The sequence below is a fragment of the Cimex lectularius genome, unplaced genomic scaffold (genome assembly GCF_000648675.2).
Source record: "Cimex lectularius strain Harlan isolate CLEC.00 unplaced genomic scaffold, Clec_2.1 scaffold174, whole genome shotgun sequence".
NCBI classification, from domain to species: domain Eukaryota; kingdom Metazoa; phylum Arthropoda; class Insecta; order Hemiptera; family Cimicidae; genus Cimex; species Cimex lectularius.
The window spans coordinates 1,413,571-1,428,726 of record NW_019392881.1 but is presented as its reverse complement, the minus strand read 5'-3'; the positions used below and the strand labels follow the sequence as shown (position 1 = coordinate 1,428,726).

The following is a 15,156-nucleotide window of genomic DNA, read 5'->3' as shown; positions in this document are numbered from 1 at the left end:
CTTACGCAGTACACTTCAGGAATAAATGAGAAAAATGATTTTTACAGAATGATCAATTGAAAAGTCCCAAAAATCGGAGCCGAGTTAGATTTCCGTTTCCACGGATTCTTGCTGGTTTAGTCATAGGAAGGTTTGGAAAATGGGAAACAAAAATGTATTACATACATTTTGACTGATTGAACTATCTTAATAGGGATTTCATCAGGCTCGGGCTTGCAAATCGCCAAGTTAACCGGCTATTTCTGGTCGATCGCTTCGTAATGTAAAAATCAAAAATGAAAAAAAAATATACAGATTTTACAGATCTGCTGATGAGTGGGTTCTACTTCCTCTGTCAGGCAGATCCGAATCTGGAGATAGCCTTCTCTCCTAGGACATGCGATCCATTTCCTCTCCGGCTGGCAACACGAGTATCCGGGATAATCCTGATAAAACGCTGTTCCGCATCTGATCATCTCGCTATTGTTTCCATGCGACCGGAGGCACGGTTTTTTACCCTTCCACTCGTTTCCATTGTGGTTGTTTTTTTTTTTGCGGCGTTTACGGGTTCGTTTTGACCCCGACTTTTGGTGAAAATTACATCGTGGACGATTCGATTCACAGCCAATTAATTATTATAAAAAATTGACAATTGTAGTTATATTTTTTAGGGATAAACAAGTCTTTACTAATAGCATGCAATAAAGGTCACAAAAACAACTTCACAAAAAGGTCAACAAAACTTACTTCGTCCAACGGGCAGCCGGAAGAAAGCAGCATAGAATGCGACTGTACAAGAAGAAGTCTAAGCAATTTGTCTTTCATGTCGGACAAAGCGTTCGGGCGACTTCTGAAATAAAATAATTTGTCAACAAACCACAAAACGATCAATACAAATCACAGATTTTATAAATTAATTAGTTAAAATTTAAACTTCAGAGGAGGTGTGAAAGCTTGCAAAAGTTGATAAATAAATATTGCTCAGTTTTTGTATCAGCCTATGAGCTTATAGGCTAAAAACGTTTAACCTTAACTATGAAAATGTTTTTGATATAATTAGAATTAATTTCAAGCGAGAACTTTTACTTGGATTTTGGAATACTTAAATCTTTAAAAGTCAATAACATATACTTGTCAAATCAGTTCTAACAGATGACTATGCCAAATGAAGAATAAACTTCAATTTTCTGTTAAAATTCAAAACAAAATAGATGCATTTCTTAATTGATAAAAAATTATTTACAATAATTTTTTAATATTTTCGTTTTCACTATGCGGATATGGTATATACTAAATAAAAATGTTCTTTGTAGTAGTAAAATTAAGGCACATTATTATAATAGGTTTTTCTTTATCGTTAAGTGCCTGAACTATGTTGCATAGATTGTTTGCCTTCAGTTAAGGTAAATAAGTTATCTAAAAGCCAAGGACTTCTCATTGTATTAATTCCTAAACCTATTTGTTAATCTTAATAGCCACAATAATTATACGTGTCACATAATGCTCCATAGTGTTGGCCATTATCTTTACGTACTTGCTGTTACTATTCTTCTCGCTAGGCCAGAAAGCATGTTAAAATCTCAATCAAAAACTTGACTTGAAAGAGCATGTTGAGGATAATTTAAAATGGTTCAAACCCTTTTTAAGAACGAATTTAAAAAGTTTTACTTACCTAAATATTTGAATCCTAAGAGTAGCTATAGTTGACAACTCCCCGAGTATGTCTCCGACGGTCATAAGCGGGCTCTCGGCGATTTTTTCAAAACTCAATGGTTTCCAGTTTTTAATAACAACAGAACCTAAAACAAATTAATTAAAATAACAAAAAAAGAAATTAAATACTGTTTGCTATAACAGAAAAAAATACAGAAAATCTTTTGTTTATGATATGTATTATTCTGTTGCATATATCCAAATTATTCTTATAACTTACTTCCACATACAGGAATTTTACTATTTAAAAAATATCTTTTAAAAACATATTTTTTGCATTAGGTTCGTCTAATTAAGACAACACTTAACGTAAAAGCAAAGCAGTGAAAGCGTTACAAGAAAATAGCAAAATTCGAATAAACTGACAGGAGCTTCAGGTATAGCTACAAGGCTTAAAAAACATTTTAATGTGTACTACTAATCACTGACAGCATAAAAACATGTATACTTAGTTTATTTCAATTTAGCAGTTTGGCTTCTACCATGATCTGAATCATGGTACGAAGGTTACTAGAATTTCAAAAACTTTTCGCACCCTATATAATTAAGTTTTAAATCAAAAGTTGGATGATACAAAATATGAATACAAAAAAGTCAATACGGTTCCACAAGGCTCCATGTTAGGTCCCCTTCTCTTTTTAGTGTATGTTAACGTCATTTTGTGCACTGAAAATCTACAAGGAGCATTAACAGCTTATGCAGATGATACTGCTGCTCATTACTACCATAAATATTAGAAGGATTTAGAAATGCAAATGCAATCAAATGTGAGTCGTCTTGGTGAATGAAATGCTCATGAACGTCCATGATATGTAAGTCCATAAAATTAGAAATAGTTAGGCCTAAAATGGTTTTCTCGTACTTATTTAGTACAAAACAGATGCCCCAAGAAATATACTATGCACTATACAATATGCCTAGCGACGCTGGGGGAGCGCGTTTGAAAATGCTAAAAAACAAATCATAGTCATATAGGAAAAAATTATTCGTGAAATGTTTTTTGGGTGGTTTTTTCTTGTTATAATTGCATATATTAGCGTGCTTGGTAAAGTGAATTTGGAAGGGTATGTGGCGGAATATAGATAACCCCACAGACTTATCAAATAAGTTAGATTAATTAATATAATGAATGTGTGCAGTGTGATAGGAGAGCCAGACACCGATGTACTATCGGATATTCCAGTGCCTCCCCAATTTTTAATTGCACATACGGTTTGAAAAGTTCTACTTACAAAAATGTATTTATTTGCGTGAATGTCTAAGGGTATATGGACGGGTCTGCGGCGAAATATAGAATATCAAACATACCGGTCAAATTAGTAAAGTTAGTGTTATAATAGGGTTTTTACGTCCTGTGAGTGTGCGTTGTGCTGTAATCGTTATTGAATTAGAAACCTTCGGTATATATGAGAGATGTCTTTTGAGAAAACACTGTATATCCGATGGGTTTCACATTTCAGTATAAAGAAGCTAGATCGCCCCTAAAGTGTCTACTAAGCCGTCGACTATAGTCATATAATGCATGAAATGAAAACAGAGTAACGCCGGCTAATTGAATGGCTATGACAACTTAACGAAAGAACGAATTAGAGGAGAGTTTGGTTACTACGAAATTAAAAAAAAAACAAAAAAAAAACAAAAAAAAAAAACGCGAAACTACAGAAGTTAATAGAACGAATGACATTTTATAGTTATACCATGATAGAAACATTAAATGTATAGACCTGTAGTAATGTTCTGATCGCATAATTATGACTTCAACTGTTTAGAGAATGTTTATTGATTATTTTAACGAAAGCATAACCTCTTTCCGGCCTCTCCCTGTGTTTGTTTCCTATAGTGCGGTCTCACCTACTTTATATTGCTTCTGCCGCTCCTCAGGTACATGCGTATAGTATCGGTTTGCCGAGGTTCGTCATATTTCGTGGCCATCTCCACAGCCACCAACACTTGATGGGTGGCAGAAAAGCTGCGCTCCCGATCCATATGGCTGCAGGTAATGTACAGCGACAAACCTGAAGGGAGGGTCCTAAAGGCTGAGATCCCGGAGAATCTTTTTTATACACTCAGTTATGCATCCTCTTGCCCCCAGTACTACACCGGCCTCCTCAAAACTTTTCCCGGCAGCTCTGTAAGGGTACTATTCAGCGCCCTGTACTTTTGTGCCTTGAGGTCCGCCACCGCGTCCAACCCGCCCGAAATCTCATATGCCCTCACGAAGTTTAAGATAATTACTCCATCCTCGACTGCGCCCTAGTAGCCCGTATCAGGAAGACCGGCGAGGAGAACTTTATCGTAGAGCGAATGTCTGAGCACATCGAAAGGGCGTGCGAGAGCGTCTTTGTACCGGCCCCATATCTCCAACATTCGGCCAGCACACTCCAGTCTTCCCTTCCAACGCCCCCCTGGTGTCCATTGAATTTCCTCATGAAGAGGACAACAACCAAGACTCCTGGCGGATCAAAGATCCACCAGAGATCCAACGATTGCCCACCGGCACAGGGATTAAATCCGTGACTGGTTGCCCCCAAGACCGCCCAATTATCCAACTCCCTCCGGTGAAATAGTTTGGCCAGCGCACGTAAATCCCCGCGCATACCCACCTGTTGGCTTCGTAAATCCACAAGGGCCAGGCCAGCCCAAAGATGCGCCATAGGGACCGGGTATCCCAGTCGCCGTCTTTGCTACTGGCGTATATTAGGCCATTCGGAGTGGAATGAATAAATGAAAAATCTCCTTTACGAATGCCCAATGTCCCATCGAGCTTATGCAGCGCGTTGATTGTTGGGGTATCTATTACCAGACGGTAGACCCTCCTCTGTATTAAATAGCGCGTGAAAGGACTATCTTCTATAGCTAGAAACGACTCAGCTTTGAGACCCGGCCAAGCAGCGTGCTATCTCTTCGAACGCGATGATATTGTCCAGATTCGCCACAGAGGAATAGCTTAGACCTAGGTGCTCGAACCTGCGGTAACCGAATCGCTATTCCGCTGATGTTAAGCTGTGGGTCATTAAAAATAATCTAACTACTAACAAACCACACTACGATTCCTACGGACTGAATTTAGTTTATTTGAACTTTGGTGGGCGGAATGCTCCAACCTTAATAATGTTGCTAATAAATACAAATGTAAATGCTTCCAAGTGATTATCTTTCGGCTCTATACTCTATATTTTCCGGCACTATTCCCTAAAATAAATTTGCCAGTATAATTGTTTAAATATATTTTAACTAGTAAAAATAACTTTTTGATAGTGAATAATCCTAATGATTTTGATGAGATCAGGCACATACCATCCATTGACGTTATTACCTTAACACAATTTAGTGGGAAATTGTCGTTGTTGAGAGTATATGAGAATTGAAGGATAACAGTTTGATAGATTTATATAAAATATACTTTTAGACCGGTATTATTATTTTGATTATTGGAGTTTTCAAATATTATTGCTTATGTAATGACAAAGGTTCATTGTCGCTGTCCATTTATAGTCAAATTGTCAGAGAAGGGTGGTTAACTGTTTGACAATAAAATTGCTTACCTTTAGCGGCCGCGGCGTTGTCTTTCGAGTAGCCGAGTCTGTGCAACGCGACGGACACCAAATCCTGCAGGGTGGTGTTGACAGGAATGATGACATAACTGTCGACTTCCAACGCCGGCCTCCTCTGACCGCAGCTCCTGCCCAAGTGCTCGACGCTCCATACGGTTTCGACGACGCAGTGAACGGGTAACGAACGCCCTGGAACAAATTACCACGTTAGATCGACCATAAACCTCAGTTGCACAAAATATCATGTTACGATAGGGAAGAAAAGAGAATTTTGAAGAAATATGTAACTTTATTCCGATTCGAATCAGATACCAGGAAAATCCATCGCTAGTCAACCTTCAAAAGCATTTTCATTGTTTATTCAACAAATACTAATAAATTACTAATTAAATAATTAAACGAATTCCGCGGTATATCTCTTGTTGTTTAGAAATAGACATCTTGTAAGGCCTAGGCAATAGTTTCAACGGGCGCATAAAGTATAACCACAGCGTTTATAGGCGTACCAGTAACCTTATTCCTCGTGAAAGTCCATAATATCTCAGAATGTTCCTGAAAAAAAGAAACCCAACTAATTTTGAGATATTTAACTATGAATTTTTAATATTCAATCAATTTCCCCATAAAACAAAAATATTCTTCGTTATTCATGAAGAGGTGGCGATAGACAGAATGAAATACTGTAGATGATATTTTCTGTAAGTTCTGTAATTGCGTTGCTAGCTAGGCAAAGAATATAAGAAATTTTATTGCTCTAAAATAATTTTAAAAAGTACCACAGGGTAGCGTTCTCGGCCCGCTACTTTACTCTGTACATACTGCTTGCTCATATGCTTTCCCATCCCGAACACCACTTAACGACACTGCCATTCTATCCTCTAACTCCGACTCTGTCATCACGAACCCTCCGGACGCACCAATATTCCATTGAAAAATGATTTAAAAAATGGCGAATGAAACTGAACACCAGAACGTCCCAAAATCTTCACTCTCGTCGCACCTCCAATCTATTAAACTTCACCTCCTTTCCAACGAAAATGACATTCGTTATCTAGGGTTCTAACAAACGTCTCACCTGGAACTGAACGTTGAACCTACGACCATTTGATGTCACAATAGCTTAAGTGGTTAGAGTAGGAACGTATTGAGCCGAAGGTCGTGGGTTCGAATCCCGCTCGTGACACTAACTTTTTCATTTCAACCAATATTAAACAAGGTCAATCGGACCACGAAATATAATGGATACATCTCAATATTGAAGCCAATATAGACATACGGCATAGAACTATGGGGTTCAACCAAACCTCCCAATTTCCGCACAATCCGGACATTACAATCACGAATCCTTAGATCCAACGTCAACGTTCTATGTTGCTAACCCATCATCCATGACGACCATGTTCACCTTTAAATGCTGTTTTAAATACAGCAACAAAAAATCCCACACCAACCAATCCCCTTGTACACTACTTTCCTTCCGACCTCTTCCCAGCAATCTTCCTCGACGTCTGAAAAGGCAGTGGCCCCGTGACCTGCTCTTCAAGAGTGCGAGTGATTAAGTGATGATTTCTAATTTAATAATGCTATCACTTCTCCACTCGATGTCTTTTCGTTTTTCTTTTAAGTTGAATTATCTCGTGATCTATATAACATTTGAGCTTCGCACAGATTACTCTATTGCTCAATACTTTTTTTTAATTTTTACCTTAATTCTAGTAATATTTTGCACATGTGTAACACATTTTATCCCTTATTACTTTTTTATTGGGCTAAATATATTTGCTATTTACTTTACTATGCAAATTTGACTTAAGAACGTTTGATCCTAACAAATAAAATTTTGTGAAGATTTCAAAAATCCTGATTTGCACAAATGCGTTGATTTGACACAATGCTGTGAATTTCAACTCATTCGATTCATATTTAACATACAAGCTAACAAAGAAAACAACTATCACACAAGTGCCAAGTGTTAACACGTAGAAATTAACAAAAAATAATAATAATTCCAGTTACGCTTTAGCTTTATTATAAATTCCGTCGGCACAACAAATAAAGCAAAATTGTCCTTCCTGACAGGAAATACCACGGATTCTCAAATGAGAAACTACTACTCATTATTTCCTCGTATCGACCGTTATTATTTGACATATGCATGGTGGTACAATGCGGTTTTTATTTGTCAATTATTATTGTCTCTAATTCTATAGTGCACAGAAGCAAAACGACCTAACAGATTTGGCTTTAAAATAGAGATAAAAATAGAATTCAAGTAATTATATAAAAAATAACAGTTCTTTAATTTATAGTTATTTATAAAAATTCTAGATATATGCAAAGATCACTTATTTTTTCATATAACAGCTGATATAAAGTATACATTTTCCAGATATATTTATAGCTAAACATCAGCCCAGTTAGAGATTGGCAGTAATAATTATAATGTGGATAACATTTTTAAATAAAACTGGTTATGTTTCATAATACTAATTATTTTAGTTTAATTCATTTATTATTTTTCACGCAAGGAATGGTTGAGTAAGAGATAAAGAGAGGTAGAGAGAGAGAGAAAAGAAGAAAGAGNGAATATATATATAGAGAGAGAGAGAGAGAGAGAGAGAGAGAGTTTGTCGATTTTTTGGAGTTTTGACAGTTTAAATGTAGATGTTTTTGTTACAAAATCATTCTTCAGTAATTCATGAATTCTACGTCACTTGTTAGAGCTACACGTATAAATCTTATAAAAACCGATATACTATGTATGTTGGAAGACAATTAACGAACATAAACGCGGATGGTCAATTTATATGGTAACATCTAACTACCTGTAGATAACAGTTTCTGAGTGTACGCTCTTGATGACCTGTTTCCATGTCTATCGATATTCATATTTTACATTTTTCTTCCTAGTGCAAATAAATTAAAATTGATATCGTTAAGCAAAAATAGAAAAGATAATTTTTTAATTTATTTTCATATTACAACTACTTTCAAATGGGTAACGAGGAACAGTGAGGGTATAAAATAAAATAAATAAACGAGGGTGCAGAAACTACCTTTAGCAGTTCTCTTACGGGTCCTTCGTGTTCTTTACTTAATTGAGCTGTTTCACTGTCACTGGTATGAACATCCCGTCGTCATCGTCTTTTTGGTCAGCGAGGTTTTATGGTAATTCGTCTGGATGAGAGTTTTTGTATTTGAGGATTTATGGTGATTGGAAGATTTGTATCAAACTAGCGATAATGAGAGTGGATTACATCTAGGACAAAAGGAATATTTAAGTCTTTATTGTTTATTTCTTTGGACATAAAAAACGGAGCATGAGGTAGTTTTCTAAGGATTACCTAAGGATTGGGCTCTTGGATGCGGAGGATGTTGGAATGTTTGGATGAACCTTACACGTCCAGTCCGTAAGTCCGCGCAATGGTGTTACAAAGCAGCCTTTTAAGAGAAGAAGTTAGAGCGTTTATCAGGAAGTCGTAAAAGAACCCTGTAACATGTAACTGATTGTTGTTTAAACAGTGTGAGGATCCCACGTCAGGCGTTTGACAATATATAGTCCTAGGTACCGCACCTTGCCCCATTGAAGTAGACAGTAGAAGGGATTTTTTTGTGGAGAGTGAAGATTGGGTGAATGGATTTTTCTTGGATAATTCAGTAGTGTGAGGTGTTCCTGAAGGTCTCTAATGGAAACGACTGTATCGGAATTACTTCAAAGGATCGCTGTATTTTCTGCAAATGTTTGGGTGGTGGTTTGAGGATGGGATTGAAGGTCAGAGGTACACAGGCAAGGGTTTTGGGATGACTCGGGCCCATCAATGACTCGGAAGTACGGGTCAGTGAGGTAACTTGGAAGGATAAAGGTAGTAATTGGAGGAAAGAATGTCCTTGAACAAAGACAGCAGAATAAATTGCTAAAAATTGCTTTTCAAGTAAGAAGTATTATTTTAATGGTAAAATGCTCTTGTTTGAAATGCTATTCAGATGGAAATAAATCGATTTCATAACAATTTGTACCTTAACATATTAATAATCTAAATATTCAACCAATGAATAATGGAAGACAATTAGCCACTGACGGTGTAACAAGAATGGTCAATAGAAACAGATAATAGTTTCTGACTGTTCATCCCTGATGACACAAAGTAACTTTTTTTTCAACTCGTATGAAAATCTGTGAACTCTGGTTTGTCAGAGCTACACATATTAATAATCTAAATATACATATTATGTATATTGGAATATAATTAGCATTAAACGTAAGGATAAAGGAACAATCTTTAGATAACGGTTTACAGCTGTTCACTGTTGATAGGTCCAAGCTGTTTGGTGCCAATGAGTTAACTTGAGATTGTAGAGGGAAGAGGGAAAAGAATAAATTGCTAAATGTTGGTACTTAGTTAAAAATGTGCATATTACGAATATTGAATATAATTAGCACTAAGCGTAAGGATGGTCAAAGGAACAATATTTAGATAACCGTTTACAGCTGTTCACTGCTGATAGTACAAGGCTGTTGTTCCTGGTGCAAATCAGTTAACTTGGGATGATTGTTGAGGGAAGAGGGAAATGAATAAATTGCTAAAAGTTGGTTCTTAATTAAGAAGAGTCTTATTTTCATCTTGAAAATATCGGTTCCACAGAAGATTTTAAGTAAGCAATTTGTGCGTTGTCAAACTTTGCGCATGCAAGAGTCTTACGTCAGCATTATCGTTGACATGTTTTAATAACTTTAATATAAACACATCAACTTTCTCAAAAGTTTTGTAAAGCGGCGATCTTTACGTAACGAAGGGCGTTATCAAGAAACTTACCTGCCGGCTGATTAATGACAAACTTGTCACTTTGCAATTTAAGCTTTGAAGGGAGGGTTGGGGGCGGCAAAGGGCTGTGTGGGGGCGTGTCATTTTTGCCGCCCCCAGCCACCCTCTGCCCACCTTCGCCCACCCTTCCTTCTTCACCGCCCGTCAGGGGCGGAAATGAAGAAAACTCCAGGAGACATCTGCGGGTATTAGCGGTGCCCGGCGGGCCGATAAGAGGCGGCACCCTCCGCCTCTTTAAATACCTACATATCTCTTTCTTCGCTCCCTATTTAGGCCGGAGCCCTCCCCGCCGACATTGATCGGGTATCTATTGTCAAACAGACGTTTCCTCCGCTCCTTCCGGAAAAATCTCATCCAGATAGCGGAGTCCGCGCAGAGACATTTCACTTTTGTCTTTGGGCCTAAACCGGCACTTTGACAACCCCTTCCTTAGGGGACAATGGAGCCAAAGCGATAACCACTCCGTTCCTTCAACACCCCCTTATCAAAATTCCCTTGTTTCAAAAAACAGTTCCACTTGAGTATATCAACTCAAAACAGCTTATTGTCATTTTATCTACCGATTCCGGCTGATCAGAGAATCGAGCATTGTCCCAATGGTGTCTTTTGTTGATTTTCGATATAAGTGTTGACGTTTTACAAATCGAACTTTACCAATCATAACGAAACATTTTGCAATGCGGAAGCCGTACGACGATTCCGTTATACGTTTTTTTTAAATCACGAATTGCTAAAACTCACCCCCATCCACATTGCTTCCTTGAACTGATGGAAATCAAACGAACCAGCATAAAAGCAAAACATCATTTTTAGCAAATATTACTTCAAAATGTAAAACCTTGTGCGCCAAACCAAACTACAAAAACTTAATGAATGATTATTAGGAGATGGTGAGGTGCAGTCTGGTGTGACGCAGTTTTTAGAAAAACATTTTCTTTTTCGTGCCAACATTTCGGTCTTTATTGAGATCATCATCAGGATTCAAAATCAGTGAGATCACTCTCAACGCGGCACACAAGAATGACACACCTACACGGAAAACAAACATTTTGAATACTGATGATGATCTCAATAAAGACCGAAATATTGGCACGATAAAGAAAATGTTTTTCTAAAACCTACGTCACACCAGACCGCACCTCACGATCTCTAAATAATCTTCTTGGCTAACGGTCACTAAACACCACACACTTAATGAAGCAAAATATCCAAACAAGTTGCTACAAATTTCGTTAATCAATACCAACATTAAAAAAATTAAAAAATCGGAGGATCCGACTCGTAGAAGAGAGATCATCCTCACCCGATTAAGGGTAGGTCATGCAAGTCACGGACCCATGCTTTTGGACTAAAGCCCGCGTATGTCCGGCATGAAGAGAAAGGTCGCTCGATGTGTTCACCTAACTGAAGGGTGCAATTCCTTGGCTGCATGTAAGGTGCGAGTAAGAATGCCGCCCAATATAAGAATTGTACTTGACCACACGAACTTTGAATCTTTCGTTTCCCTGTTCTGATCTTTTTGATAAAACGGGGGTTGTTTTATTATAAAAACTACTGATAGTTTTGTACCTAAAGTGTGTTGAGAGTGAATGTATTTATTGGCGTAAAGTGTAGTGAAAGTGATTGTTGAGTATTGAGTACCCATCGATTCTCAATCAGGCTAGTTACATAATAGCTGCAAACGATGATAGAGGAATATCGAATTCTCCACCACCCTAGCCGAGTGGAAGGAATGTAATTAGGAATGCTTTAGATGCTGAATTGACCCAGCTGTTGACAGCGCCGGGGTCCAACCTCAGACGATGGACGGAGAAGACCGAGGTCTGACCCCGGACTGTCAAAACCGAGGTGAACGATTCTCGAGGCCTGCCGGTAATTTATTGTAAATTGTGTAATCAATAAACTTCGATTTACATGAAAATATCGACAAAACCATCGCATGGAATATCACGTAGCCAAACAATAAAAATTAGAATGCCTACCATTGCTAATAATCTTTTCTTGAATAATTTAGCATAGATTAACATGGGAGTTTTAATTTATGCTGCGTTGTTACAATGTAGTATAATATTGGGAGAGAAAGCCATATGAAAAAAAGCACTCCTTATAATGTTCCTTATTTTTTTACACGCTTAGAAGGACAAATAGATTAATATACTTTGAATTAAAATCAAAATGTCCTCCAAATCTTACTAACACTAATATCAACACAAAATTTAGGCATGATGTTAAAGTACGCAACATTTCAGTGATAATTCCTTCGTGCAAGGAGGAAAGCCTGGAAACAGTTATGTTTTTTGAAACTTGTAAAAACCCGCCAAAAGGAGAAAATAACTAATTTAAGGGGCGTTTTTCAGTCTTCACAAAAATGAAATATGTTTTATATAGTGGGTCTGTCCTCTCGGTCTACCTTTAGGGGATTATTTTTCAGTATCGTAAACCATTCTATTTTCTGCATATTTCGTTATTCTGGCTTTAGGACAACTGATGTCGTAACTAGAAGAAATATTGGACAACACTTTTTAACTATATTCTCACCCAGAAGATGAACTACTATTTGTATATACGGCAATCAGTTGAAGATTCCTAGGAAGGGTTGGTTCTCTCTAATCTATTTTCTATAGAATATAGGTTCTATTCTTTGACTAGCAAATTTTATTGTAATTGAGTAAAAAAAATTACATTGTCAGCTCTCTTCTTTGAATTTCTTTCTATATCTTAAGGTATCAATTTCTTTGAGAAAATTACATTAGCAATCGTTATCAGTTGGAAGTACGTAGTAGTATGTATATCTGTAGAAATGATCAAATAAGACGATAACGAGCAAGTGCTCATAGACAAACATTTTTTATGCATCGGAACGAACTTCAAAAGATAAATCTGCGGTCTAGATTAAAGAAGTTAATGAAGTGAAAACGGGGTGGCCGAGGGCGACGAGAAGGGTGTTTCAGGCTAAGGCGGATCGCCCCTTTTAAACATTTTCTTCCTTTAATAACAGAGAAGAAATATAACGAAATTTTTAAAAAAGAAAGAAAAAGAAACATGGGAAGTGACTCCGCCCGTTCTAGTCTATGTCACGTGAAATGAGCTAGGCGGGCAATTAGCCTTTGAGGAAAACGTTGAAGGCTCCATGACGACCTAATGCGAGCTTAATAAGTCGAAAAATGTAAGGATGATCAAGATGGAAGTGTTTGTGATGATTAACGAAGAAAAAACTCTGTTCGTCTAATCTGATGCAAAAAGAATCAACTGGGTTGGATATGACATTAACTCAAATATATAAAAAAATTTCTGATCAACCCACTGAACTATCAAAGATAGTCAATAGTCAAAGGAAATTTGTGTTTGGCTGGAGATAACGACTTTGAAAAGAGGTCCAGAGGAAAATTTCCATCCAATGACGACGAAGTCCTTAAGCTTGCTAAGTAAGAAAATCCTTATGACACTGTATTCCTCTCAGCATAACTGAAAAGTTCACCATTTTCAAGACACTCAAAGAATACTGGAAATGTCTAAAAGCTTGATTTTAAGGTGTTATGAGTGCACTGATGGGCACAGTTGACAGTGAGAAATGCATTTCGTTGCTTGTTAGGCTTAAAACCGAGGCCTTTTCCTGAAACTTGAGTTGAAAAATGGATTGAGTGTGAAATCAGCCTTGGTTATGCTATTGGTTAAAGCCGGGGCACACACCAAATACATCCACAAACACCGATGTTATCCGTATAGTTACAGCCATTCATTTTTGCAAGTCATTATAACCTTCTGCATTGAACTTGTCCAAGTACAAGCAAACGTAACCTGTTTTGGTAAATCGGAAGGGTATTGTATTAATACACGACAACGCAAGACCTTATGTTTCAAGGGAGTAAATCATGTAAATCAATGAAGGAAGGTGGCCTATGAAGTTCTCTGCACCGTTATTCTGAGAAGTTATTCTGAAGACGTCTCAACAGATATGCTTAGCAATTTTCAAAATTAATTAAAGAAAATATGTTTGAATAAAAAGCGTTTTCTGACTTTATTTGATCTCAAAACTTACAATTTTTCAGTTCTGGAGTGAAAAAATAGTTACATGCGTAAAAAGTAGAAAGTAAGCTTTATAAAGCCATTTATACAATAAAATAATAGCATAAGTAGGTTTTTAAATAACCACCATGTAAATTTTTTTTTTTAACAATTTCAAAAATACTTAGACCAAAAATATAAATGCGTTTTTAACTATCACAAATACACTGTTTTAAAATAATATTTTAACAGTAATACATTTTTTCACATAAAATTATTTATATATTTTAAAGATCTTCTTTTCACATTTCTTCTTCTTCAAATTCGAAGCCCCGCCTCGGAGATATACCGCATTACCTCTTCGTATACAGAGATGTTGGACCCAATGATATCTCTGTATGATGGACGCAGTGGTAAACTCAATTTCCTTTCCGCCAATCTCTGGTATCATTTTCTTCGTTCTTCCGTTTGTCCTGCATATTTTTTGGGTTGCTGTTTAGCCTCACGAAACCAAGATGGTCGAGTTATCATGGGGAAGAGGTTGTTATAACTCCGTTGTTATTTTTGCAGTATGTGTACAGCCAGTCGATTTGCTGTTGCTTATTGAGTACTGCACATATCCTTCATTGGCAGAAGATTATTTCGGTCCCTTTTCTGTTGACGAAGAGTCCTTTTCGTGACTTTAACCTTGCAGTGTTTGTTTTAGATTGCGAGATGGCATCACATGAAAGCTTGTGATTTTTTGCAATTTCACTTTCCTATTTTACTAAATTAGTACAGGCTTTTATCAGTGGTGGACTCTTCTTTCTTAACAATACCGTTAATACAAGAATGTTAGAATTTTGTATTCTAGCTGAGCATTTTTTCAATAAGGAGTTCCTGGCCATTATTTTAGCAAATAATTGGTTTCTTCAATATCGAATCTTTTTAGCAATGTTTTTCATGTTTTGTGCATAGAGAGCAATAATTTGAATGCAATTATTTTTATTTCGAAAAGCTTTTTTACTAGCAACCTACACCCTGAAATTTCATGTGAAACAATAAAAGTAAATTGGCCATTAATTTTGATAATAAAAGAAAAG

The 15,156-nt window shown here is 36.8% G+C and overlaps 1 protein-coding gene and 1 long non-coding RNA gene across 4 annotated transcripts in view; one reads left to right on the top strand and one right to left on the bottom strand.

The window, feature by feature from the left end:
• Positions 1-15,156, bottom strand: part of LOC106665101 — a 172,533-nt gene that overhangs the window by 16,909 nt on the left and 140,468 nt on the right. For all 3 annotated transcript variants that reach the window (XM_024229015.1, XM_014391302.2, XM_014391303.2), the window contains exons 3-5: positions 5,238-5,435; positions 1,652-1,778; positions 727-829 (exon numbers count right to left, since the gene is read on the bottom strand). In XM_024229015.1, the coding sequence (XP_024084783.1) occupies positions 727-829; positions 1,652-1,778; positions 5,238-5,435 (428 nt within the window). The remainder of the gene's footprint in view (positions 1-726; positions 830-1,651; positions 1,779-5,237; positions 5,436-15,156) is intronic.
• LOC112127688 overlaps positions 1-15,156 on the top strand; it is a 59,675-nt gene that overhangs the window by 15,678 nt on the left and 28,841 nt on the right. The gene's annotated exons all lie outside the window — the stretch shown is intronic.